The sequence below is a fragment of the Phycodurus eques genome, chromosome 2 (assembly GCF_024500275.1).
Source record: "Phycodurus eques isolate BA_2022a chromosome 2, UOR_Pequ_1.1, whole genome shotgun sequence".
NCBI lineage: Eukaryota > Metazoa > Chordata > Actinopteri > Syngnathiformes > Syngnathidae > Phycodurus > Phycodurus eques.
The window spans coordinates 9,699,498-9,727,168 of NC_084526.1; the positions used below are offsets into that span (position 1 = coordinate 9,699,498).

The following is a 27,671-nucleotide window of genomic DNA, read 5'->3' on the forward strand; positions in this document are numbered from 1 at the left end:
ATTTGTCCAGTTATCGATGACAAAAAAAACCCCACACATAAGCAATGAATCAATAATATTTTATTGACATTCACAATGGCAACAAATTCCTGATAACCTCACACTATGCGTTTACCATATCACAATAAAAAACAAAATGGCACCATAAACACAAGCTATAACACAATGACATCTGATGAACATTGCAAAGTTTCTCTGGATTCTGCCCCATAAAAGATGGATCACAAACCAAAATCTGTGGCATATTAACTTTAAATAAGCCTTAACTTCCCGCAAAATATCTCTGTTTTTCCCCTATAAAGTAAGTGGATCATTAATTGTTGACTTCTCAAAATGAGCCCTAACACAGTCTAACAGGTAAGACACTAATACATTTTAATGTTAATGTAAACAACCTGAAAAGGCACATGGTCGGAAATCCAATTTTCGAAACGATGTAACTCAACAAGGTGAAGACTGTTGTGCAATTAACAATAACTAAAGAAAACAAACAAACAAAGAAACAATTATTGTGACACAAACCTATTTACTACACTATTTTGAAAAAACGTAGATGGGTTGAAACTGTAAATAGTAGCACCCTGGCAGAAAATGGAAACTATTTAGTTAGGGATTGGTACAATATGACATTGTAGCAAGCCTGCTTGTCTCAGCCTGTGAGTGTCGCTACTTGCTGCACTTAACAGTACAGTTAAGTGGTAAACAAAGAGTATATACAGTACGTGTACATCGGTAAACGCGGTAGTGTGTTATTGTGTTTGTGTTTCAAAGTGGTGGATAGTAAACTGGTATGTCACGGTCACAGACACTGAACCCAGGGGCTCCCGTGAAAGAGAGCTCTTTCTCACAGTCCAGGAGGGAGAAGTCGGGGCTGAAACAAATCTCGACTTGACCCAAAGTCTGAGCATCCGAATTCTAGAAAAACATTTATGAAATATTGAGGTCAACTCAAGAGCACACGGTGAATAACAGTTATGGTGAATTCCAACATTCCGTAATTGCTATGAGACGCTCATACCTTAGATGGATGGACACATTGTATCTTGGGTTTGACACCATAGAAGTTTTCCATGACTCCTTCTATTTGTGAAAACTACAAAATGACACACAAGGGGAACAATCCATCATTCTGACCTTACTTCTACCCCACTCTTAATCATCACGGGCTTCAGGTAAAGAATAGAAAAGCATCATATTTTGACTTATTTATGTAAAAGTGATTTGTCTAATTTGATTTCATCTAATTGTTGACTGACGGATGCAATCAAGGCATCAAAATCACCCAGTAGAGTGGACCCTCAAAATCTGAATACCTCACCTCCCAAAGTCATCTGAATCACCCTATGCTTGTTCATCTTTCATCCGTCATCAAAGGGCGAACACAATTTGTTCTTTTAACATTTTACTACTTAACTGTGGCCAACTTCTTTTTACGCTTGACGTTAAAAATATTTTAAAAAGCAGGATAGTCTTATAGTCTCAGCAATACTACATCTGTACCGGTGCTTCCGAACCCTTATTGAGGCAAGGCACATGTTTTACATAGGAAAAATCTCACAGCACATCACCAAACAAAAATGTCACAAAAAGTATATATACTGAAATAATGATAAACAGCATGCATGAAAGGCAACAAGAGGATACATTGGTTATTTGTAGCTTCTGCCATCTAGTGGAAGAGCATTTGATTGTTTTATCTGTCACAATACGTCGTCGTATACGAACTAGTTCCAAGTTCAGTAGTTCCATCACCATTCCAAAAAATGCACTTGTTCAGTTTATAGTTGATCATTACAAATTTTGAACTAAGTTCACCATTCCAAAAATGAACTAGTTCACAGTTTTATTTGTTTTTTTTCCTCTCAATATGTTGATGACGGGCTATTCCCCTTAAAATATTGCCATTTCATTTCCCCATTGTTGCCACCCATTTAGTCCACACTCATAACCAGCTGCAGCTTTCAGCACTACAATCTCAAAAACATGAGGAAAAAACAACAATAGGACTTTTGTCATTAATGAGTAAACAAAAACACGCAACACAGGACAACAGGAATGATGGTGAAAGGACACTGATAACTGCATTCCTCGCAGCTCTGGCTAACTATATAAACAAAACATTTATCGATTCTTCTATTAAAAAACAAAATACGGCGCTGTGAAAAAGTGTTTGCCCCCTTAATTTTATTTTGTTTTTTTGCATCTTTGTCACACTGAAATAAATCAGGAAGGGTGCAAACCCTTTTTCACACCGCTGTAAATTCCAAGAAGAATCGCCTTTTTATTGTCATGACAAGTCATGACAGTGTGACCATACAGTTTTAACTAAAGCATTCTGATACAAAGAACCATTTTCCTAGTCATCAATTTTTACAATCATGTACTGTATTACACAAGAACCACCGAAGAACACATTCACTCCCATTTACGCAGCATTCTTGAATGAAAATGAACCTTCGTTCAAAAACTGTTCTTTTACGCCAGAATGAGCGTGTTCTCAAATTACGTTCAACACACAGACATGAACTAAGACCAGTTCGCACACACGGTCGCACAAAACATGAACGAGTTCATGAACCTTCGTTACAACACTGTACATATGTGAACAAAGATATGTTAAATGAACATTTTTTACGACCGATTATGTAAAATTGGATCAATTTTGGCACAGTTGTAGGAAATGACTGGTCGATACTTCCCTATATACAATACACTCCGATACACGGTGCTGTAAACAGAAATACTTACTTTATAATAGTCTTCAGATGGGATGATGTCAAATTTCCTCAGGATGCTACAAAAACAGGGACACAGTTGTAGAATTATAATATACTGTGAAAGTTGTCAAGTGTGAAATGGTGGACTATAAACTCATTGCAGTGCTGTGAGTTTTCAGTACCTATCCAAGTCCACTTTATGGTACAGTTCCAGTGCCTTGCTGAAATATTTATGTTGACTGTTGAGCGCGGGTGCTTTGGCGGCACATGTGCCGTGTTTGGACCACTCGTACTTCCTGTTGCAACACACAGACACATGGGAGATGATGGACTGTCGTCTCGCACAAAAATAAAAATCCAACCGTTAACCATTGAAATAATAAAAATTTCTGATGACTCTTATTTAAAAAAAAAAAATCATAAAATACTGATCTCCTCACCAAAATCCATCTGATGCAGGTTTCAGTAAATCAGGCCAACTCTTTTCCATGTCAGGGAGCAAGTCCTGAAAATACACTAGAATATAAATTTTTTTTTTTTTTTTTTTTTACACTTACAAGAAAAAGTATAAAGCACAATATAATACCTCTATTTCAGATGAGTTGAAATGCCATGATGCGTTACAAACAGTCCCTTTATCGGGCCTGAAAAAGGAAAGCATATATTATTTCCACTTATTTACTTCTTGTTAATGTCAAGCAAATGTATTAAAATACACTGAACAAAAATATAAACACAACCTGATTAACTATGCAAAGGAGATGTGTGGTACTGTTTCAGGCAAATAAAGCAACTGGCTGGTTTTCTGAGCCCCCTAATACACCAAAACTGCACATTTTCAAATGGCCTGTTATTGCGGGCAACCGAAGGCACAACAAAGTAATGATCATGTTCTCTAATCAGCATCTTTATGCCACACACGTGAGGGTGGTTATCTCGGCAAAGGAGAAGTGCTCACTAACAATTCAAGTCAAAATTCTGAACAATATTTACGAGAAATGGGGCTTTTGTGTACAGAGGAAAAGTGTGGGCTCTTCTTTCATAGACTGCGCAATGTGCCCCGGAGCACAAATGGCGTCTGCAGCCTGTCTCTCGCTTCTCTTCCCCTTCCAACATGGCCAAGCAGTGCATATGCACGTGTTGTTCCTGTTGTGAGCAGTGCTGTTATCAACAAGTGTGTTGTAACAAACAATAAGAGGACCATTGTGAATGGTACCTGCTAAAAGTCTGGCAGGAGGGAGAAACCTTTTTCTCGAACCCTTTTTTTCACCGGTTTTTCTGGTTTAGGAGTTAGGTTGAGATCGTGTCTTTAATTTACGTTTTGGTGGTGGTTAGACAGTTAGTGTTCTTTTCGATCTGTTTTGTTGGCACATTTCTCTCTTTGTCGAGTCTGTCAGTGTGCCACATTTAAAGGGATTGAAAGAAGACACTTTGATTGTACATGACTTGAGTCTACTGTGCTCGCCCCCAGACGACGCAAACCTTCGTCTTTTAACTACACAGCTTTGCCCCATGTTTACGAAATTACAAACACCCGGTCTAACCTGCATCCTCGCAAAGTTATGCTGAGCGTACGACTGGATATGTGCTAGTCATGAAAATAGAGCCCTTTGAGTTCAGCTCATGAAAAATGGGAACGAAAACAAGTGTTGCACTTATATTGTGCACAATTGGCTGTAATCATGATATGGTTTGAGAACTACATAGATTAATGGCTAAAGCTTGGCACGCACGCACACTTACCAAAGTCCATGTAGTGTCCAGTAGCTAACGTTAGGATGGTGACAGGACTCCATCTGAAATTGATCAGAGACATCATAACCTGCATTGACACTCACAGTTGTCCACCAAAAGTACTGAGAGGAATTACACAGAGCCTAAAGTGAAACTGTCAAATGCGGGAGCAACAGTAAGACAGATCATGTAGAAACTTAAGTCTTCCCCGTGTGGGAAATTAAAAAGAGCACAGATCAGCACAATTAGCATTGGACACAGCGTTAAAAGAAGCAAACACGTACCAAATTAAGGGTTACAAAACACTGTGCCGCTCTGGATTGCATGTTGCCACAATCGAAAGCACACAGCCTTGTGACTTTAACGTCACAAGACCTCACGAGTTTAGAAGTTGAGTCAGTGGCAAAGCGTCTCTGAAAATAGATAACATTTTCTATTTGCACAGGAGAGACTAAGGAGGTAAATGATTCATGGCTTTGCATCTGAAGTCTCAACGTGATATTATAAACATGTTTTTCTACTAAAAGTTTTTTTAAGGGAACTCACACCACAGAAAGTGCTGGGCCAGTGGTGGGTGAGGATGAGTTTGGTCCACATGTGTCTAAAAAAACAACAGCATGCACAGCACAGATACAATTCTTAATAAACTTACTAAATATTAACAAAGAGGAAAAAAATGATGCAGTAAATGACAGGGTTTCCCTGCACTTACGGAGGCGACATAGCAAAGGCGGAGACCGCTGCCAGACAGAGCAGAAGAGGAAAGCTGAGATTCATACTGGAGCTTCGGAAAAAGAGAGACTGTAAATTAATAATTGTTTATCAAGGCATCTACTCCTACACCAACTACAGCAAAAAGAAATAAAATGTTTTATTGCCACTAAGCAAACACAGGCAACTGCTTTGGGGCCCGAGATCTACGGGGACTCCCAAAGATTTCATAAAAACGGATTAATGATGTCTTCTTCTTAATTCACATGCTTAAAACCCATCAAAATGCTTGATCATTTTGACTGCTTCCCCTGTCTTTTCATGCAATGGACTACATTCTTCTATTTCTATATTCTTCTTTTTGTGCACGAGCGACCAGTTCGGGGTGTACCCCGCCTCCCGCCCGAAGATAGCTGGGATAGGCTCCAGCACGCCCGCCACCCGAGTGAGGAGAAGCGTTACGGAAAATGAATGAATGAATGAATGAATGAATGAATGACTGTAGAGATGACTCACTGATGAGACAATCATCCCCAAGGAGAATTTTTTTAAAGGACTTAATCTAGCTCAGGAAATATGAGAATGTTCTCAAATTCACTTTTTTTTTTTTTTTTTTTTTTTTTTAAGTTGATGAGAAACATTAAGATTCAAAATCTTTGCAGTACCCGGCTCTCGAGGGCCCCATGACTGGTTTTGCTTTGGGCCCCCAAATGACTACATACAATTATTGTTTATTTTATTTTTTTTAATGAAAACGGGTGGTGCTGCAACAATGGGGGCACGAGTGGGGAGGTTGCACATGTGCTAATCAGGAAAACCCGAATTGCGTTAGGCTATTGACGAAATCGCCCGTGACCATCCAAACAACTCAGCGTGATGCAGTCCACCCACATCAATCTACTACAGCAGCAATAATAAACAAATGATTCAAATGCTACCTCTGGCGGTGTCTCGAGCATTCGTGCATTTACAAAGACAACAACACTCCGATTTGACGGAAATTGAATTGTCTCCTGATTTACTGGCCGTAATTCATAAGTGCGGCGAAAGCTCAAAGTCCAACGCTGCAGCGAAGAACTACGCAAGAAATTACATCAAAATGTCTTACGACTCACCGCAAATCCAGTACAATACGTTTAGCTTTGAACAAGCGTTGGTACTATATATTTGAACGTAACTTACTTCGTTCTATGTTGCAAAATTGCTTCGAGAAGACTGCCGACTAGTGTTGCTTCATGTTCTTGCGTGACAGGGACTGAGGCGTTCGTTTCAGTTGCGTCTACAGTTGTTTACCTACTGCATGTACTTCCGCCTCTAGCCTGCCGCTTCAGCCAATCACGAGTGCCGTCGACCAACATGCTCGGTCACGTGGTAAACCGTGTCTCCTCTGATCACCGCTTGAATGCACACGAGACACAGCACGAAATATCCCGAATCCAAAAACTCAGCATTTACGAAAACGGTATTGTTACGTTCTGCATGTTTAAAGTTTGTGGTTGCTTGTCATAGTACCCCGTCGTGCCTCTCGCCCGAAGTAAGCAAGGCAGCAGCAGTTCACTTGCGGCCTAATGAGGATATAATTACGAGTCAAGAAAATGGATGGATCGATAGATTGTGTACTGGTGCAGTTAATTCACGTGGACAAATATATCTATCGATCCGTTTTCTGCAGTGTTGTCTCACAACGTTTGTTATTATTTGTATTACTTCATTTATTTATTTATTTATTATTATTATTACTATTTGAGGCAATAAGCCACATATTTTACCACAAAACAGTACATACAGCTCTGGAAAAAAATAATAATAATAAGAGACTAGTTTCTCCCATTTTGCTATTTATAGGTTTGAGTAAAATGAACACTTTTATTTTATTCTATATACCACCGACAGCTTAACTCCCACACTTCCAATACAAATTATTTTTTATATTTATTTAGAATATATTTTCGGAAAATGGAAAAAGTGTCAAATAAGAAAGCTGGAGTGCCCGGAGCCCTAGCATGGGGTGACCATGCAAACGCCACGCAAAGTAGAATGAACAATGTGTTGTTGTTAAATACAGTATAATAATATTAGTTTAATCCACAGTCAGCTGAAATTATTCTATGGCTTTTTTTTTTTTTTTTTTTTTTTTTTGGCATTGACTGTTTCACAAATCCATGTTCAGCAGACAGACTTGATTAAACGTATGAATTGCCACGGGGCTTTTATTAAATTAATGAGGCATTATGATCTAATGCGCAAAATTAAGCTTGTCAGGAGAGCAGAACGAGAGAATCATTCACTGAGCTATGGCACTATGGACTGAAAGACAATTACCACCACTTAGCTACCACAGAGCTTTTTGACTTACCAACTTGTCACTGTCTGCCAGCAACATAATGTGCTAAAAATATCACCGGGCTTTGTTGTCACAGTGCGAGACTCTGGCCAACAGGGGGCTCTTTTTGCCTCACTTCAGATGATACATATTTTTAACAAGTGCTCACTTATGCAGAGAATATTTTATTATAAGTCCAGAAGAAGTTAAAAAAAAAAAAAAAAAAAAAACAAATGAGCGATTTTAGTCTCGCGTGAACACTTTTTCACAGGTTATCCACCATGTCAGGAATAGGCCCAGCTGTAACTGTAGCTTGTTTTATAAATAAGCGCTGGCTAAAGTTCAGCATGCAACATAGTGTTTTAAGACATAGCCAATCTACGAAAAACAATTTGAGGAGAGATGCCACTACTTGCTACAATGCGGTTAGAAAGATCCAAACAGGCACTACGGTGCATTACATTAGCCTCATAGCATAATTGCCTCTGTTAAATAATTATTTTCTCACACAATATCAATAAAAGAAACTAGTGTGCTTGCAATTTTTCTTTTAATTTAATATTTTTTTTTTTATGTCTGTGTAGATTCAGAGTCATCCAGTTCGTTGTAATGCACAAAGGTTGGATTGAGGCAACTGGACTCTTCCTGTTTGTTGAATTTGTCGTGTTTTTATTTTTTTTCTCGTTTTCTCAAAACATTCCAAAATGACTTGGGCAATTATGCTGTTAGGCTACTGATTGTACAGCTCACATTGCCACATCAGAATTTGATGCTTCAATATTCAAGGAAGAAGGAGTATTTGGGCCAAATTAAACACACACACAAAAATAAACTGCAAGAATGAAGTCAAAATAGTAATAGAGAATAAAGTTGTAATATAAAGAAAAAATGTCATATTTTTACAAGAAGAAAAAAAAAGTCATCTTTGCAGCATTAATATCTTCTTGCATTTCGATCTGGACTTGTGAGGATCTTATTAAGTTATGGTAATGACATACTATTTAATTAATATACCTTGAATGAAATGATTATTTAGCTTTGGTGAACCTCAAAACTATCATAAGTATGTGATTGTCCAAATGTTTGTTTCTACGTTGACTGAAATGGCATCTTTTAATGGTTTGGTTTAATCATCTAACCAAAGGTTGTCTTTCCTATTTTGATATTACCTGGCTTTATTTGAAAAAAAAAAAAAAAAAAAATGTTTTTTTTTTCTTGTAAACATGACTTTTTTCTTGTAATATTCCAACTTTATTCTCTGAACTTTAACCCTTTTAAAAAAATGCAATTCAATTACAGTATTTTTTTCCTTTCTTTAAATTGTGGCCCTATTACCCCCTAAGTAGTCCAGTAACCTGTACAATCCAATCCAAAATGTAGCTTGGCAGGTGTTTATTTATTTTTTTTCTCTCCTGCCTCTTCGAAAAAAATAATATTGCATTGAGTATCTCTTGAAATGTTTCTCAGATTCTTGACAGTGTCCAGACCAGCTTTCATAGAGCCAAGATTTCATCAACCCTTTATCCCTGGGTGTTAAACTTACATGCCACAAATGCTAACAAACTGTGATAATCAAATAGATGACTGGTTATAGTAGGCCTGAGTCTTGAAGGATCCCGGTTATATATAGTCACCTCTCTCTCCTTTTAAGGCCTCAGGGAGGGGCAGGTGGGGGTCCATTGCAGACATCGGCGGTTTAGTTGGCCCGGTACTGGATTTAGGCTCCCCCCGTGGATTTAGGCTGACAACCGAAGTCGCTGCAAAGGAAATCTCAAGGGGTGAGCAAAGCTTCGTCAAAATATTGTAATCCTCTCGTGTCCTTGGCGTGTTTGGAATTCTAATCGACTTGTCTTCCTAATTGGACGGGAGCAGGTGGCAACAGGCAGATGAATCAGTAGGGACCATTTGAGGGCACACACACAAAAAAAGAAGTTGAACAATTGTACGCAGAGATAGGACAAAATAAAGGTGATATATAATTCACAGTATAAAAGAGGTGTCGCGATATGTCTTAAACTGTGTTTGCTGTCCAATAAAATAAGATCTGTAGATGATGTGGGCAGTTGTTTGCATGTCGGCCAAAGCAACATCCTAGAGTCTTTCTGGCCTTTTGCGATCGTGTCCAAATGTTTGTTTCAGCTCTTACAGATAATGTGAACGTCATGTGACTTTGTTAAGGCCTCTTAAACATTGCATGCATGTTGTTTCATCCAGTGTAAGAATGTCCCATGTTTGTACAGTTGTAGTTGAGCATTGCATAGGTTTACTGTTACAGAGTGAGAGGTTCAGGTGCCGTCGGGCAGTTGTACTTGTTACAGTGCCGGCCAGAGGTGACCCACTGACATGACCAGCTTGCTTTCAGTTCATTTCAATTTGAATGCACCTACAGTCATGATTGTTGTTTTAACCTATACTGGATGTGTAAGTGAATAAACGAGGCATATAAAATAAAGTAATTGTCAGTTCCACTGGACCGGATTGACTTTTGACATCAGTACTATCATTTTTGCACTCCGATCATATCATTGCTCAGGGGACTGTAGGGCTCGGATTTAGAGGTCAAGGGTTAATGATATCATTTTTCAGTTTGACCTGCATACTTGATTGGCAGGTTTGGGCGGCGCTAGACGTTCCCTTAAACATGGGTGAGCGAATGGTATCTCCAAGCTGAGGCGGATGTTGCAGAGATGTGCAAATAGGAGAGTTACATGTCCTTAATCATTTTGGAGAGGTTCGAGAGGCAGAATCAGTTCAAGTGTCAGCATGATATGTAGCTTACACAAATCTGTTGCTGTATATTGCATTGTCAGCGTGTTAATTATGGCGTAAGATTAATGCACATTAATCCATTGCCCTCAGTGATGAAATCATCATTTTAATTCATGGCAAATATTGACATTTAATCTCTGTAAATGATTAGTGAGTGTAATAGTGCTACAGCTGCCTGAATTTAGTGTTGGGAAGTGTTATGCTGTTTACTGTATGTCCACCACTGATCCCTACTTAGAAAACTACTCTCTCATCTTTGTTTATTCTTGTGAGCACGTGTGTGTCTTTATGTCTTCACGGTGTCACCTTGTCATTGTAAGGCTGCCAATGGGACCGTAATATTTCCATCTGTCTGAATGCGTGTGGCCACGTGTCCAAATTCCATTTTGGAGAGGGTGCCAACGCAATACTGGACACTTCTTTAGCTACACCTGCACAATCTAAAAATACCCAGCAGTTGCACCGCGTCATACCGAGAAGGGTCTCTGATATTTTGTTCACTACGTAAAGGGGTGAAATATTAGCGTTACTTCTCGGAATGAGATTCTACTGCTCTACACCATTGGACTGAGAGTTTATATTCGTTAGTGAACTTTTTTTACCATTAGATTGTCAAAGGTTACGTCCAAAGTATCTTACACAGTCCTCTATCGTTATCAGTTTTTATGTTTGTGTGTGTTGTTATCACTGTGCTGTGTCTTCTTTCAGGCAGTGGTCTGACATGTGTTCTTGTAAGTATAAGTGTGCGTGTTGCTGGTCCAACAGGTCCTTATCGGCACTGTCATCATGTCGGGGTTGATCAAGCGAGGGAGTTACAACCATGATTACCACCATAAACAGAGCCAGTATGTGGTTAAAGAATACAGCAGGTACACGATCGGTCCTGGTTGTCATGTCGATTCTAACTGAAGCGCAGTGTGATAATCGTTCTAATGATGCTGATAGCGTTCTTACTAATAATTTGGCATTAACAGTTGTAAGCTTCGCCTGCAAACTCAGCCATAACTGCAACATTTGCCGTTCATAATATCTTAAAATAGTGACCCTAATATCAGACAAACTTTAAGACTAGACTAATTCACTTTAACAGGGGTTTCCAAGGATACGTAAAGCTTAGATTTAATAAAACTGGCTGTGATTGGGTGTGACAAGTAACACAAGTTCTCTGAGGATCCTGCCTCATGTTTGGACGGCAGTCTAAAGACTCTGGCCTACCCTGTTCTTAAAAACTCGCTGCTTTGGAGAGAATGGTTGTGTCCGTTCTGACAGCCTGCATTAAGGAGAAAAGGAGATCAAGCACTGCTTTCAGCTGTTTGATTCCCACACGCTAACTCCTGGCTGCCCAAACTCAGTTATATCTTTTCACACAAAGAATACAAGTGACATTTTCTGCCACTTTAATTTGCTGTGCCTAGAATCTCTGTTGAGTGTCTTGTGTTTGTTATTTGTTGCAATTCACTTGACTTACCTCCTTAAAAAAGCATTTCCTCCCCTGGTACTCACTTTTCTGCCTCTTTAAAAAAAAACAAAAAAAACTCTTATGCATCATGTTGGTGCTCAAAGCAGAATTATATATATTTTTTGTAAATGCTGCTGTGGTAGCAGGCAGGTCACACAAGAGCTAGTTTTCTTACTTTTAATTCTTTTTTTTTTTTTTTTTTTACGGACTCGCTCATGTGTTACGTCTAACTCACGCTGTCTGTTGAAGCGTTATGTAAAATTGAAAGCCTCAAACATTCTAAACACAAGACCACTTTCATCCCCAAACAACAACAACATCTTTCAAACCGACATTGGGTATCGTATAGCCATTATTTACTGAATATGTATGATAAATGCCAACAAAATAAAAAGAAAAAGCTTCTCACGAAGTTAATAATAATAATAATAATAAGTCTTCTTCCTTGGACCATGCTCCACCATTCCCGTTATATTTTTTTTTATACATTTCTGATCACAGACAAATAATAATATAGTGGAGTCCACGAATATAATGTGCATAAAAGATTTCTGTTTGTGTGTGAATTCCAAGTTATCCATATGCATCATCAGATGTGTATCAACTCTTTAGTGTTCAAATTCTGATCCTGTCAGTATCTCACATCGCCATCTGTGTCAACACACGCAGATTCCATATGACAACATATCTGACTGTTGTTGCTTGTTTACATCTGAATTCCAGAGACCGTCGTGTTGTCTCTTCTCTATTTGAGAAGTGAAATGATTTCTGCTGAAGGGCGTAAAAGCAGTCTAGACAACACATTGCATGACAAACACAGCTTCCCACTTTTGGCTTGAAAAACTCTCTGGGGTTTAGCTATGTTATGTATCATTGTTTTTCTTTAAAGCAAGCACGTATAAGCATATATAACTCATCGCTCCTGCGACGTATAAGCAGGAGCGATGAGTTACATTCAGTCCACATCTGCCACATCTTAAGCTTTTTTTTTTTTTAAATAGTTTAAACTCCAATAACAACTTTTGGCTAGAAACTCCCCTCCCAAAACGTTTTTCTTTTCTTGCCTTGTTGAGGGGTTGGAGGTGTATATCAAACAATATCAAAGTAAACGTTTGACTTGAAGTGTCATTGTTTCTTCTAACATTTGTATTCTGTCAATATTTTAATATGAAGTGTCTCACAACAAAATATTTAAAAAATGCATATTTTAGTAGGATATTTGACTCGTTCCAACGTTTTGGAAATGACACAACTAAAAGCACCAATCTATTAGTGCAAATGGTAAACGGTAAATCTGTTCTGAAGTGATTTCACTTTGTTTGTTATTTAGCTCTGAGGAGACTGTGGACAGATATGATTATAAAACACGAACCCACATCCAGGAAGTGGTAAGAATGATCTCATTTCTTGTTTTCAAACTGATTTAAAAAAAAAACACACACACACAATACATCAACAAGATAAAGAGAAATGTGTGAGTAAAAAGCATGGTGCGTTCAGTAATTATGGGCATACTTGATTTTCCAATTAGTTAAATATGAAGATGCCACACAAGTACGTGCGAGAAGAGCCAATGATCAGGGGCCCATCCTTCCTGGTCAGACTCAGGTCTCACACTGTATTTGAAAATACTCCAATCAAACTATTTTGCACTGTGGAAGGCTGCCCTCTGCCTATTGTGAAATGGTGAGTAAAAAATACATTAAAACCGACGTCCTTATCCAATATCCAACAAGGTTAACATCTCAGTTCTGTTATACTATTCTTTTGACTTAGGTATAAAGATGGTATGATCCTGGACATGACTTCTGGAAAGTATCTCGTTGAAGCAAAAGGAGGAGTCCACTCTCTGGAGATTCCGAGGTACATTGAATAAGGACCATGTGATCACTCGCTTTGATGAACTGGTAGGAGTTTTCTGGGTTTAGTAGAACTCATACGAACACCTGAAAACTTCTGGGACACGCCTCTTTCCATTGTTTCTCGTGTACAATATGCACCCCCAAAATTGACACTCAAAATCAGGAATTCCATTCTACCTATCTATAATACGCACCATCGATTTTTGAGGGGGGTTTCTATCAACTCAAATTAGTGTGCAGTGATACGGTAAGTATAACATTTTAAATAGTACTGTTGGACATAGTACCGTCTTACCGGGTAGGAGCTTTGGCTTTCCTCAATAATATCACATTAGCTTTGTTTATGTCGTATTGCCGAGCTGCTTAACAGTTCCCTTCTGACGGCAACAGGGATCACGTTCTTCTTAAAAGCAGCAGACGTACTCGGCTTTTTTCTCAACATTGTTTAACTTGGGATATGTGCTCTATGAAGTGTTAGTACAATAAATAAATCTGCAGATATGATATGAGGTGCATTGAGAAGTGCACTCTAAGGGCGCTCTGCTACATTCCGGACCGTTTACAGTTATCAATATGGTGGTGCCTGCGATGATGTCATGATTATCGGTGAACAGGGAACATTTGCTGGATGTATAAATCTGTAACAGACATTACATATCATATTGGGATAAAAGTACTGTGGTGGTGGGTTGACATAATTCCCCTCCAGAACGAAAGGCTGATTAATGTGTTCCACGTGAAAGTTTTTGGTGTGCCGGACGTCCGGTTGACTTCTGTACAACGTGTTGTTTCACTTGATATTTTTGAACTTTGGAGATGTGCTCTGTGAAGTGGCGGTACAAGAAATAAACCCAGTGCCGTCAAACAGACGCTGTAGCAACAGATACGATATGCTTTGGTGGCACCAGTGAAGATGTCGTGATTCTCGGGTGAGCAGTGAAAATGTACTGTATTATATAGAAGTTTGTAACATTAGACATTACATATATTGGAATGAAAGTACACCTTTTTCACAACCCCTAGGTACTAGTATACTGTACATCTATACAATGTGACAAACATTTTCCTTTTCCTTTTCATTAATGCAGTCTCGATTTGATTTGATTTTTTTCGCAAAATATGAGTATTATACATGAGAAATTATGGTAATTATTGAATTCAGTTGACCATTAAGTCCAATTCCAAAAGAATCAAGCTGGTTTTCATGGATTCTGTCTTTAAAAACACTTGCGAAAGAATCAGTGGTTCTAAAGACCTCAGTGGTGAGGTTGTCAATGCTCTGCTCGCCAAGTAACTGGAGAGTTCCTCTGACAGTACAATAATGTCGTGTGTTAGGAGCATCATGGCACATATTTTCTCCCTCCCCTCTTGGGAAGCTCAGCTGTTCAAGTGCTGACCTCAGCGTTACGTGATACTCCAAGATTCTCTCTCTCCTTGGATCCAATCACCTTTAGATCCTTCTCTCTATTACAAACCCACAGTTTGAACAGATCAACGACGCCTTGCTGAAACCGCCTTGTAAGAAAATATTTCGCCTCCTATGAGCAGTAAAAGCAGGAATGAGTTGATATTGTCGGGTTGACCGATCATTTTAAACCATAAAATATTGAAGAATGGACACAATAACTGTCATGTGTATTTATTCAAGAGCTGCAATACCTGCGACTCTTCTCGATTTGCAACTTCCAGGTATAAATTAAAGGAGAGAAGGAATCTGCAGATCCCCAACATGCCAGTGCTACTATGAACCCCTAAATGATAATACTCGCACCTGCCAAGTCTACTGTCACAGTGGAATGGGAGCACACGATTTAACATGGACACACTTACAGTATCCAGAATCACTGTATCATACTTTTGTACATTTTATTTTTTAGCTCTATGCTGCAGCTCCATCAGCCTAAACCAATGATGTCAGTATTCTTGTCAAGAATGTACAGGTCAAAACTTCCTGCCTGGGTTGGAATTCTGATTGATGATAGCGTGTAATACGAAAATGGCAGTGAGGGGTGAATGTCAGCATGCACTTAACCTGCTTACTCTTTGGATATTTTCAACAAAGTCTCTAATGATGATTGTCACATGGCTTATTGATTTTTGCAGATGTTCTACTGATGATACAGCTCAGTACACAGTTGTGGCTGGTAACATCCACGGACAAGCAACTAGTCAGGCTTCCATAATTGTGAAGAGTAAGTCCATCTACATGATATGATAAACATTTAGACCTACCTGATTTTTATCAGTCCGATATTCCATTTGTCTAGTTATGACTCAGTCATTTTAAAATGTGAATTCATTGATAGTCTAGGTATTGGATTTAAGATAGCCTTACCATTAGCTTTATTTATTTAGTCTCTTATTTGTTTCATTTGTTGTTCATCCTTTCTAGATATATTTCACAAACTACCTTGTTATACATTGCTCGTAATTACTAGTTCACAAGTACTTGGATGAGGAAAAAATAAAAAAATAAAAAAATTTCTTTTAACTTGTAGGGTACAAGAAGGAGGAGTTTTGTCCATATGGATGGATGCCTTACAGTGGTATGTGTCACCATTAACTCATAGGACGTTATGGCAGCGGATGATCTATTTTTGTATGTTTGGGTCACACGGAGGAACCAAATGTGTAATTTGGGTGATAAGCTGAACAACTTTGTGTGTAACCCTGATTTATAATAGTTAAATGTTTATGCCATTTGCAACAGATTTCCTGGCTTCTTGGCATCTTATGTTTGTTTGTTTGTTACATTTTTTTTGTCAGTTTCCATGCTTCCGAAGATCCATTTCACTAAAATCCACATTACCTTTCTGGAAAAGTTCGGCCCAGTGTTTGCCTCCGAAGGTGATTCGGCCACTCTGACTGCCACTATGAACCTTGAACCCAACCTGGCTAACCTGCAACCCGAGGCACAGTGGTACAGAGATGGTAATTGGCTAATATTTACTGTTATTCTCTTTGTGTTTGTCTTTTTGTGTGTTCGTTGCTGTACTCGATTACATTTCTTTCCGTGTGTCTCATTTGCAGACACTCGTTTGTTTGATTCTAAATGGGCAAAGATTGAAACGGGCAGAGGAGTTAGCACCTTGACGCTCCCTAACCTCTACAAGGAAGATGAAGGCTTGTACACACTGCGCCTGGTCACAAAAGGAGGCACGGCAGCACATAGTGCATTTGTCTCTGTTGCGGGTGAGGAATGGTCGACTTTTCTATCAATATTGGTCTGCAAACATTTAGGATAATTCGATGCTTCCAGCTTTTTGGGAAGCGCTTGTCAAATTCCTTTTTCGTTTCTGAGTGCACAAAGCAAGGTCCAAAAAGGCATGCTTGGATGCTTTTGTGGTGGAAAAACCTCAGAGCTGTGACCTTTAACCCTACCAAACACTATTGGGATGAACAAGAACAAAATCTTGTCCAAAGAGTTGAACATTTGATTCCCTGTTTTTCTGTTACTGTTATCAGTACACTTTACATACAAATAATAACTAAATCAAAGTCACCTTGTCACTTGCTGTGAAGATGGTCCTCCCCCAGTCGCTGGTGCACCTGGTGCTCCAATGGACATCAAGATCCATGATGCCAACAGAGACTACGTCATTGTGTCATGGAAGCCTCCCAATACTACGACAGAGGGTCCAATCCTGGGATACTTTGTGGACAAGTAGGAGTTAGCCTTAAATACCACACACAAAGCTAACAAGAGCTTTTTCTAATATTTTGCGCTTCTCGTAAATAATAATACTGCACAATGTATATATGTTTGTATTACGTATTGCACTTTCTCAAAGGGGATGCATCTCCATGTGCAGATTTGTAAAACTTAATTATAGTGTATTTATCAAATAGCTTTCATGTCACCTGTCAACCGTTTAACAATACGCCCGCGTCTGAATTCCTCTCTCATTCTGTTTCATTGTTTCTTTACTTTTCAGGAGTGAGGTTGGAACAGAAAACTGGAACCAATGCAATGATCAGCCAATTAAGATCTGTAAATACCCAGTGGCAGGCCTGTTTGAAGGACACTCCTACTGCTTCAGAGTCCGAGCTGTCAACGCCAAAGGAATCAGCAAACCTTCCCGCATGTCTGAGCCCGTCGCTGCTCTGGACCCGACTGAGTTTGAGAGGCTACACAGTGGGTTGCACTGGAATACTCAGTTCAGAGTATCATTATATATATATATATATATATATATATATATATATATATAGAGTGAAACAAATAAGAAAAAGTTCAACATCAATTTGTAAATGCTGAAATAATGATCATGTGTTTTCCTATTAATGTAGCTAAAAAACTTGGAGGAAGGCTGGATGTCGTCTCTTACCATGATGAAGTTGAAGGTGTGTTTAAAGATTTTCTTTATATTGCCGGTACTGCTATTGGTAGTGATTTTTGTAATGTATTTTTGTGCACTTACATACTGTATGTGCTTGTGTACAGCTGAAGGAAAACCTCCAGGTTCTCCATCTGGGATTTATGCATCAGAAACTGACAGGACTTACATCGTTGTAAGCTGGAAATCTCCGGCCAAAGCCAGCAAGGCTCCCATGTGGTATTATATAGAAAAGGTAAGACAATAACTTGTCTCTTTTGACAATAAACTTATCTGACCATTGACCTCTGCTACTTTGGCTGTCTAGTGTGAGATACTCCTAAAGAACAATATGATTATTGCATTGACATAAAACAATTCTATAATACCGCAATTTCTCGTGTATAATGCACACCCATGTATAATACGCATGCCAAAAGTTGAATGATGGTTGTTGTTGAGTCATCAGTCATATTTAATTAGAAAAATAATAATAATAAATAAATATTCCTTTTGCCCCTATAACTATGTATAATGCGCACTATTGACTTTTGACAATTTTCCGGGGGGAAAAAATTATAAACGAGAAATTACGGTAGTACATAAGTGCTATGTCTCTTTCTCTGCAGAGCATGGCCGACAGCGATGCGTGGCAGCGTGTTAACACTCAGGTCCCGATTCGCTCCCCTCGCTATGCTGTCTTTGACCTGTCAGAGGGTAAACAGTACAAATTCAGAGTCCTTTCTGCAAACATGTACGGAACCAGTGAGCCATCAGAACCAAGTCGACCTATTGAAACCCAAGAACTTAAAGGTCTGTGATTGTATTCATCTTTAACTGTCTAGTCTTTCAGTCAGTATCTATTGCAATTGTTGTGACGACGTCTTTAATGCTCTTGTTTCATTCTTCGGCTTCAGGTGTTCCTTCAGCGCCCGGCCAGGTGATCGCAACTCGGGAAACTGACACTTCTGTCCTCATTCAGTGGTCACCTCCGAAAGAACCCAACAATCTGATTGGGTACTACATCGACCAGTGTGTGAAAGGGTCCAACGACTGGACCTCAGCCAACCACAAGCCGCACAAGAGCACTAAGTATGTTTCCAGTAAATATCTCAGGCAGACATGGCATTGCTCACAGTTGTGTCATTTTGATTCGAGTCAATGGGATCGGTGGTGAACGAATAGCTAGAAACAGAGGCGATGCTCTCGTTACAGGTTTGTGGTTAGCGGTCTTACAACAGGAGAAACCTATGTGTTCCGTGTCCAGGCTATCAACGAGATTGGCCTCAGTGAGGAATCTCAGGAGTCTGCACCTCTAACAGTCAAGGCTGCCCTCAGTTAGTATTTCCTCGTTTTGCAACTGCAGCACAGTTAATCCTTCGCTTTTTTATTCTGACGCGTGCTGTTTGAACTGTCATTGCTTGAAATTTTAGCATTCATTATTAAATCTTCTTTCTAGCCACGCCTTCTGCTCCTTACAAGATTGCTTTGGTCAACTGCGACGGACATTCGATGGTCCTGAACTGGAAAAAGCCCCTTCACTGTGGAGGGACACCAATTAAGGAATATTATGTTGATAAGAGACGTAGTGGAACAAGCATGTGGAGGGAGATCAATATCCCACCAATCGCTGAAAGACTTTTCAAGGTAATGTCTGTGTAGAACCAGATGAGCCAAAAACTTTTCTCTACTAATAGCAAGTAACTGTTCATTTGCATGCGCAATTGAAGTAACTTGGAGGGGTCTAATCTGTTTGAGGATTGAGAGAGGCTTTCCCATTTTATAGGCTAATAAATCTTTGACTATAGTGACAACGGCACTGTGTTCACTGACAGGTGGTGAGTTTGACAGAAGGAGCAAATTATCAGTTCCAAGTGTACGCGGCCAATCTTATTGGCCTGGGACCGGTATCCAAACACTCAGCTGACTACACTTGTGAGGCCTGGACTATGCCTGAGCCAGGTTAATTAACACTACTGTCTTTCTACATTTGAAATGAAGAGGGGAATAAGCACATAAAGATGATGTTTTGTTTTTGTTTGTTTAAATGTTGATTCTGTGTGCTTTGCTTACAGGCCCGGCTTATGATCTGACATTCTGTGAGGTGAGAGATGATTCTGTGGTGCTTGAGTGGCAAAAGCCAGTCTATATCGGTTCGGGAGCCATTACTGGTTATTATGTGGAGTATGCTGAGAAAGGCACTAATGAATGGACTACAGCCAACGAGACACCCACCAATCAATGCTTCCTTAAGGTGAGGATACCTTGAAATGTGCTTTATATTCTCGCCTTTTGGCACTTATTGAAGAATTAATAAAAATGTATATAGTGGACCGTTTTCTGAGTTATTTTCACTCTATTATGGATATTTTTCATCTAAAACTTTAAACTAACTTGATGTTAATGTTTGTAATGAAATGTCCTGCTTGCTTATATTCCAATCTTGATACATGCATATGTGTATTATTGTTTTCTATTGATGTACAATAATGAATATTTACCTGTGTGACACTGGCATCTAGTGCACAAAGTTGGAAATTACGTGTTGGGTTTGAGATTTTGATTTTATTTGCCTCTTACTGAATAGCTGCCAGAACTGAGGAATCTATTAATTCCAGTACTGTATTTTAAAGGCATGCATAGGCCTAATTATGTACCTATTATGATAAAGTTGCTGTAAATGTGTTTAAATCTACAAAAACAACAAAAAAGCCATCCCTTGAAGCTTTTCTGTCACCTTTCAGCAACACTTTTTTGTCTCCTAGGTGACAGGTCTGGAAGTGGGCTGCACCTATGACCTCAGGGTGCGTGCTGTCAATGATTCAGGTGTAGGCATGGCCTCAATGACCTCTGACCCTGTCACTGCCAAGGCTGTGCCAGGTAAAGTCGAAACATCCGACAGTCCACTTTGTTTAGATTTTCTTACGTTTCAGGGGGAAAAAAGTAGAATAAATTCAAAGCAAAACCCCACTAAAGTCTAAACATGCTCCAGCCAGATGAGGACAGTCCAGTCAAACTATTCCCAATGATAGCGATGTTTTCTTTGTGTGTAATGTAGGCTCCCAGGAGGTATCCTGCTGTGTGGATAAGAAGACGGGTGACATTGTTTTCACATTCGAGTCGTGCCAAATGAATGCAGGCTCTCAGTTCGTCTGGAAGAAAGATTATGACGAAATCACAGATTTCTCCAAAGGAGTTGAGATTAAGACCGAAGGCAACAAGTAAGATTACGCACACATACTTTGAAACCTTTTAATGTGACTCATCTGTTACTCTTTATCTGTTTGTTTCTTTCTAATGCCATGCTTCACAGAACCCAGCTGATCTTTAAGAATGCAGATAAAGAATACTTTGGGACCTTCTCTGTCTCTGTCACCAACACAGACGGAGTTTCTTCCAGCTTTTCCATCGACCCTGACCGTACGCTTTATCTTCTTTATTGTATTCTTTCATTATTGTGTTGTCAGTTTGTCAAACCTCATACAAAGCAAGGTAGTTCTAGCTTCCTAACCTCCCCAATTTCTTCATCTCAGATGTTAAATGTAATCATTTTAATTAATTACATTACATTGCACTTTTACACGAGATCATTCATAGTCTGCCATACTGATTTGTAATGTATTTTGTTAGAATTCAGTTTCCCTGGGGCCGCCACTCCACAACAGAATTTACGGAATTCACTTTCCACATTGAGCAGGTCAAGAACCACACTCCTCATACATGAAAAACAACAACTGAACACCACACGAACAAGCAGTTGATGACAGAGGCAAGGAAACATTTCCCTCGAAGGAAGAAACTTTGAACAGAACTCAGGGTCTGTGGGGCGACCGTCTGCCTTGGCCGGCTGGTGTGAGATGGAGAGACAGAGTAGCGGGCTAGAGAGAGAACCCCAGAAGAGAGAGGTTGAGCAGCCAGGGGAGACACGAGAGAACAATGGGCATAACAACTGCTGACAACATCACAGATCGATATTTTGCAACAATGGAACATTTTTCCAAGATTTATATTTATGCCTTTCGAAATGCACAACAAAAATCCCCACAAAGCAGTAAACAGGTGTGACACTTTCTGTATGAATGCTCACCGAAGCCTTTCGTTATAGAATTATATTGATAGATTACTGTATGTTTTGAAGGTTTTAGACCACAGCAAGATATACAAGTAAAGTATTTGTGTTTCAGAGATGAAAAAGCTGGTGGCACTCAGCTATGACGTCAGGCACCCAAGTAGGTACCGTTGGCAGACTCCTTTAATGTCTTTAATCCGTCTCAGTCACTCATCCTATGCTTTTTACCTGTCCTCTACCCCTTCTCTACTTTGGTGTCTTAATTCTGAAACAATTCTCTTGTTGGATCCCCTTACCTGTTTTTGCATCACCTGCCTAACCACTATTCACTGCTGCACCTCATCTGACTCCCCTCCCCTGCTCTCCTATGACTGCTGAGAGACACTGTCCTCGGGCCCAAGTGCCAAAGAAAGAATGAAGTGAAGCTTCTTTTTATTTTGTAACCTCTTTTGAATGTTGTTCCTTTTTTTTCTAGTCATCCCACTGAAGTCAGAGTTGGCCTATAAAATTTTGGAGAGAGGCAGAATGAGGTTCTGGCTGCAGGCGGAAGAGATTTCCCCTAACGTCAACTACAAATTCTTTGTCAACGACAAGGAACTGTCTGGAGCTGATGTAAGATGCAGTTTAGTTCATGAAAATATGTTTTAAAAAGATGGAGCAAAAGTATGAAAGAAATAGCAATGCAGTATGAGGATGATTCTGTTAGCTCCATTTTGTATGGAAGCAAAATAACAAAGATCTCTGAGGGCTATAGTCACAAAACAATTTCAGAAGAGTATTACATTATTTAGCTAACTGTATCATAAAGCAGTTTTCTTTTGCCTCTTTGCAGTCCATCAAGATGGGCCATGACGTGTCTACAGGCGTCATTGAGTTGATCATGGACCACTTTACTGAAGAGAATGAAGGGACATACACCTGTCAGATTACAGATGGAGGTGGCAAAGCACAGAGCTCGCTGGTTCTCATTGGAGATGGTAAGAGGAGCCTGCCGACTCACGAGATGCAGTTGAAGACAATAGTGTAGTTTGAGAACCCTCCTATGTGAATGCCCGCAAAAGAATGAACCATGAGCAATGTTTTTTTGTTGATGTTTGTTAGTCTTATGACAGTGATTCTCAACCAGGGCTGCAGCTGGAAATGATCCAATTGGTCCAAAAATGACCATTTATTGTTTACAAATATATCTTTCTTCTATCTAAGCCTATAGTAAAAGGCAGAACAATGATTTGATGATGATATTAGCTGGCAGAAGCTACAATAAACCTGTTGTCATTTATTCAACAAAATAAGTCACGCTCCATGTGAGTATATATTTCCTAACGTTGCCTTTACTCAATAAAGGCTTGGAAACAGTGAGCTTACTAAATGACAATTATTTTATTTTTCTTGTCCCGATTTTGTGATGTCACTTTGAGGCCGCGGCACCCTTAGAATGTGCTTATTTTGCCTCATGGGTGAGCCGGCTCTGCCTGGCTCAATAAAAGTTGCGGTAAATATCATATCTATGCTGCACATACCATAATTCCTCAAATACTTTCTTTCCGTCGGATTTATTGGTGGGTGTGTCATCCACTTAAGACAAATAAATAATGCCCTTTTTCATTAGGAAAGTCAAGCAGGCCTACCTGTAATTACCTCAGTTCATAGGCACTATTGTTCACAGATGAGCAAGACTTTACTGTTCAGCCCATTTGAACTCCGCTGCTAATTTAAACAGCAGCACCTCTAGGGACATGAAAACAGTCTCTCAGATGAATCATAGGGAGGACTCGTACCAAATTTTGGAAATTAGTTTTCTGTGCAGTGATGATGATGATGATGATGATATTATGTGCAGCGAATAAATGTCCAATCCACTATTTGGAAAAATTATGGTACACAGTGTCATAAATAATTGGAGGATCCTTGGTCGGATTCATTGTAGTTATTTATGTTCGTACATTTCTATCTTTATTATTTATTTATTTTTTGATGGGGTTAAACTATAATACAACCCCAATTCCAATAAAGTTGGGACATTGTGTTAAACATAAATAAAAATAGAATACAATGATTTGCAAATCATGTTCAATTTAATTGAATACACTACAAAGACAAGATATTTAATGTTCAAACTGACAAACTTGATTGTTTTGAGCAAATAATCATTATCTTAGAATTTAAATTTAATGGCTGCAACACGTTCCAAAAAAGCTGGGACAGGGTCATGTTTACCACTGTGTAATTCAATAAACGTTTGGGAACTGAGGACACTAATTGTTGAAGCTTTGCCGGTGGAATTCTTGCCCATTCTTGCTTCATAATACGCCACACATTTTCAATGGGAGACACGTCTGGACTGCAGGCACGCCAGTCTAGTACCTGCACTCTTTTACTACGAAGCCACGCTGTTGTAACACGTGCAGAATGTGGTTTGGCATTGTCTGGCTGAAATAAGCAGGGGCGTCCATGAAAAAGACGTTGCTTGGAAGTGTATGTACCGTTCAGCATGAATGGTGCCTTCACAGATGTGCAAGTTACCCATGCCATTGGCACTAACACAGCCCCATACCATCACAGATGTTGGCTTTTGAACTTTGCGTCCATAACAGTCCGGATGGTTCTTTTCCTCTTTGGCCCAAAGGACACGACGTCCACAATTTCCAAAAACAATTTGAAATGTGGACTCGTCGGACCACAGAACACTTTTCCACTTTGCATCAGTCCATCTTCGATGAGCTCGGGCCCAGAGAAGCCGGCGGCCTTTCTGGCTGTTGTTGAGAAATGGCGTTTGCTTTTCATAGTAGAGTTTCAAGTTGCACTTACAGATGTAGCGCCGAACTGTATTTACTGACATTGGTTTTCCGAAGTGTTCCTGAGCCCGTGCGGTGATATCCTTTACACATTGATGTCGGTTTTTGATGCCGTGCCGCCTGAGGGATCGAAGGTCACGGCATTCACTGTTGGTTTCGGCCTTGCCGCTTACATGCAGTGATTTCTCCATATTCTCTGAACCTTTTGATGATATTATGGACCGTAGATGATGAAATTCCTAAATTCCTTGCAATTGTACGTTGAGGAACATTGTCCTTAAACTGTTCGACTATTTTCTCACGCACTTGTTCACAAAGAGGTGAAGCTCGCCCCATCTGTGCTTGTGAATGACTGAGCAATTCAGGGAAGCTCCTTTTATGCCCAATCATGGCACCCACCTGTTCCCAATTAGCCTGTTCACCTGTGGGATGTTCCAAGCAGGTGTTTGACGAGCATTCCTCAACTTTCTCAGTCTTTTTTGCCACCTGTCCCAGCTTCTTTGGAACGTGTTGCACCCATAAAATTCAAAGTTAATGATTATTTGCTAAAAACAATAAAGTTTGTCAGTTTGAATATTAAATATTTCGTCTTTGTAGTGTATTCAATTAAATATAGGTTGAACATGATTTGCAAAGCATTATATTCTGTTTTTATTTATGTTTAATACAACGTCCCAACTTCATTGGAATTGGGGTTGTATGTAATATATATAAACGATAATTTGTTTTAACTGGATTGTTTTATAAACCTGTCGTGGTACACTCGCCTGACTTTGGTGCAGGCAGCGCGGGTTCAGTTCCCACTCAGTGACGGTGTGAATGTGAGTGCGAATGGTTGTCCGTGTCTATATGTGCCCTGCGACTGACTGGCGACCAGTTCAGGGTGTGGTCCGCTGACCCTAACCAGGATAAGCGGTGTTGAAAATGGATGGATGGATGGATGTTTTCTAAACCAGTGATTCCCAATGCACAGTGATGTGTCATGAGAGATCATCGGGTGTTCCGGGGGAAATTACCATTTTCTCTGAATTGGTCCAAAAATGATTATTTATTACTACAAATAATGTATCTTTGTTCATCTACGTGTATCATTGATTACAAGTGTGGTACCAGTGGTACGTGGGCTCCCTCTAGTGGTATGTGAAAGAATCACTGAATGAAATGTTTAAACACTGCATAAAGTTTCAGTGGCTTCCATCCATCCATGTTCAACACCGCTTATCCTGGTTAGGGTCGCGGGGCGCTGGAGCCTATCCCAGCTGACTTCGGGCGAAAGGCGGACTACACCCTGAACTGGTCGCCAGTCAGTCGCAGGGCACATATAGACACGGACAACCATTCGCACTCACATTCACACCGTCACTGAGTGGGAACTGAACCCGCGCTGCCTGCACCAAAGTCAGGCGAGTGTACCGCTACACCATCAGTGACTTCAGTGGCTTCAACTCTTTAAAAAAAGAAAATCCAACACAGCATATTGGTTAAGTAGAATTCAGTTGTATTTAACTTGCAATAAATTTGTTCTTAATGAATTATTTACGATAATGTCAAGCAATTTTTATAAGGCTTTTATGTGCAATATATTTTTAATTGAATCATTAATTAAGTATTTTTTTTTTATTTAGTTATATCTAGGCACAGTCTTGATGTTCAAACTGTGTTTAATGTTACAGTGACTAACAAAAATATTAAATGTACTGTTCAAGAATAAAACCTATGCCTTGTTTTTAATGAACACTTGTTCCTACTGTGTTACTATATTTTAATGTTTATTATTATGTTGGTTGTTGGAGAGCTTTAAAGTATTTTTTGAGGTGGTACTTGGGTTTAAAAGTTCAAGATCCACTGATCTATATTATTGATGTATAATGACTAGCAGATTAATCAAAAGCTCTTGCACTAGAGCAGTCATTCTCAAACATTTTACACCAAGTACCACCTAAAAAAATACTTAGCTCTCCAAGTACCACAACAATGACCAGCATTAAAAAGGTAACATAGAAGGCCTAGTTGTTCAACAAAATGTTTTAATTCCTAAAAAGTATGTTCAATATTATTATAAGACACCGTAACATTAGGCTGTTTGAACATTAACACTCTGCTTATGTATAGGGAATAAAAACTGTACTTGAATAACGATTCAATTAAAATTTATTGCAGGTTAAAGTAAAATATATATATTTTTTATCTAACTGAATATTTTAACGCAAACATTTCTTAAAGATTTAATTCAAATGTATTGAACTCAAAAGTTAAATACAACTGAAATATACTTGGGCGGTGATTCTTTTGCATACCAGTAGAGGGTGCCCACATACCTCCAGTGGAACTCGTACCACACTTTAAGAATCACTGCACTACGTGGTAGAGGGCACGTAAGTAAGTAGTAGTAAATTGAGATGAGTAGATATGCTTTTTGTAATAATATTCATTTGATATTTGGTATTTTTCTTATGTAACATACTGTATGTGCCTTAGGTTAATGGGAAACACTGTTCTAAACCTCTGTACATTATTAAAGGAATGCATAGAAATTCCTGCCAGCTAATTTAAAGTATTCTTTGTCTGTGTGTGTGTGTGTGTGTGTGTGCGCGCGTGTTCCCCATGTGTAGCTTTCAAGGCTGCGCTGGCTGAAGCCGAATACCAAAGGAGAGAGTACGTCAGAGTCAAGGAGGGTAAGAAACACACAACATTACATTCTATGAGCACCATACTTCACCTATAACCAAACCTGCCAGAATTCTGTTTGCCAGGTGGAGGAGGGTTACTCATTCATTTCACACAAAAAAGAAATAAACCAGCCTAAACAGTCTTCAAAAGAGAGCGGAAGCCAGAACCTAGATTTAATTCTACATAATTAGTTATGTGTAAAGCTATTCATAGGAGAGCATGCCGTGTATTAGGTACACATATTCT

The 27,671-nt window shown here is 39.3% G+C and overlaps 2 protein-coding genes across 10 annotated transcripts in view; one reads left to right on the forward strand and one right to left on the reverse strand.

The window, feature by feature from the left end:
* myom2b (myomesin 2b) overlaps positions 1 to 27,671 on the forward strand; it is a 46,684-nt gene that overhangs the window by 7,108 nt on the left and 11,905 nt on the right. For 2 of the 7 annotated variants that reach the window (XM_061666428.1, XM_061666418.1), the window contains exons 1-26: positions 6,538 to 6,624; positions 11,020 to 11,123; positions 13,044 to 13,101; positions 13,245 to 13,399; positions 13,490 to 13,576; positions 15,679 to 15,767; positions 16,074 to 16,121; positions 16,342 to 16,506; positions 16,606 to 16,767; positions 17,098 to 17,239; positions 17,511 to 17,710; positions 17,866 to 17,919; positions 18,020 to 18,147; positions 18,521 to 18,704; positions 18,809 to 18,983; positions 19,107 to 19,228; positions 19,351 to 19,538; positions 19,727 to 19,853; positions 19,967 to 20,145; positions 20,657 to 20,771; positions 20,950 to 21,112; positions 21,205 to 21,311; positions 22,076 to 22,120; positions 22,436 to 22,572; positions 22,793 to 22,937; positions 27,368 to 27,430. In XM_061666428.1, the coding sequence (XP_061522412.1) occupies positions 6,565 to 6,624; positions 11,020 to 11,123; positions 13,044 to 13,101; positions 13,245 to 13,399; positions 13,490 to 13,576; positions 15,679 to 15,767; positions 16,074 to 16,121; positions 16,342 to 16,506; positions 16,606 to 16,767; positions 17,098 to 17,239; positions 17,511 to 17,710; positions 17,866 to 17,919; positions 18,020 to 18,147; positions 18,521 to 18,704; positions 18,809 to 18,983; positions 19,107 to 19,228; positions 19,351 to 19,538; positions 19,727 to 19,853; positions 19,967 to 20,145; positions 20,657 to 20,771; positions 20,950 to 21,112; positions 21,205 to 21,311; positions 22,076 to 22,120; positions 22,436 to 22,572; positions 22,793 to 22,937; positions 27,368 to 27,430 (3,202 nt within the window). In that variant the 5' untranslated portion in view covers positions 6,538 to 6,564. Of the gene's footprint in view, positions 1 to 6,537; positions 6,625 to 9,136; positions 9,264 to 10,773; positions 10,838 to 11,019; positions 11,124 to 13,043; positions 13,102 to 13,244; positions 13,400 to 13,489; positions 13,577 to 13,636; positions 13,823 to 15,678; positions 15,768 to 16,073; positions 16,122 to 16,341; positions 16,507 to 16,605; positions 16,768 to 17,097; positions 17,240 to 17,510; positions 17,711 to 17,865; positions 17,920 to 18,019; positions 18,148 to 18,520; positions 18,705 to 18,808; positions 18,984 to 19,106; positions 19,229 to 19,350; positions 19,539 to 19,726; positions 19,854 to 19,966; positions 20,146 to 20,656; positions 20,772 to 20,949; positions 21,113 to 21,204; positions 21,312 to 22,075; positions 22,121 to 22,435; positions 22,573 to 22,792; positions 22,938 to 27,367; positions 27,431 to 27,671 lie in introns of those variants that run through there. The other 5 variants (XM_061666438.1, XM_061666446.1, XM_061666467.1 and 2 more) reach the window with 5 other exon arrangements.
* Positions 41 to 6,450, reverse strand: rnaset2 (ribonuclease T2). 3 transcript variants are annotated; one of them, XM_061666403.1, is made up of 10 exons: positions 6,345 to 6,450; positions 5,164 to 5,235; positions 4,998 to 5,052; positions 4,461 to 4,513; positions 3,304 to 3,361; positions 3,158 to 3,222; positions 2,900 to 3,013; positions 2,749 to 2,794; positions 1,019 to 1,093; positions 41 to 915 (listed from the first exon to the last, which is right to left on the reverse strand). In XM_061666403.1, exons 2-10 carry the CDS (start codon positions 5,226 to 5,228, stop codon positions 766 to 768), a joined length of 681 nt encoding a protein of 226 aa, XP_061522387.1. In that variant the 5' UTR covers positions 5,229 to 5,235; positions 6,345 to 6,450; the 3' UTR covers positions 41 to 765. The 3 variants fall into 3 exon arrangements, with proteins under 3 accessions (XP_061522387.1, XP_061522379.1, XP_061522370.1); XM_061666395.1 differs by lacking the exons at positions 4,998 to 5,052; positions 5,164 to 5,235 and having other exon boundaries at positions 6,345 to 6,425; XM_061666386.1 differs by lacking the exons at positions 4,998 to 5,052; positions 5,164 to 5,235; positions 6,345 to 6,450 and adding an exon at positions 4,736 to 4,990.

Excerpts from the sequence above, each read along its gene's own strand:
- rnaset2 (XM_061666386.1), bottom strand. The coding sequence starts at position 4,933 with ATGCAAAGCCATGAATCATTTACCTCCTTAGTCTCTCCTGTGCAAATA. Across the intron at positions 3,362-4,460 it reads TGGACACTACATGGACTTTG|GCCCGATAAAGGGACTGTTT; the intron begins GTAAGTGTGCGT and ends TTCCTTTTTCAG. Across the intron at positions 916-1,018 it reads AATGTGTCCATCCATCTAAG|AATTCGGATGCTCAGACTTT; the intron begins GTATGAGCGTCT and ends ATGTTTTTCTAG.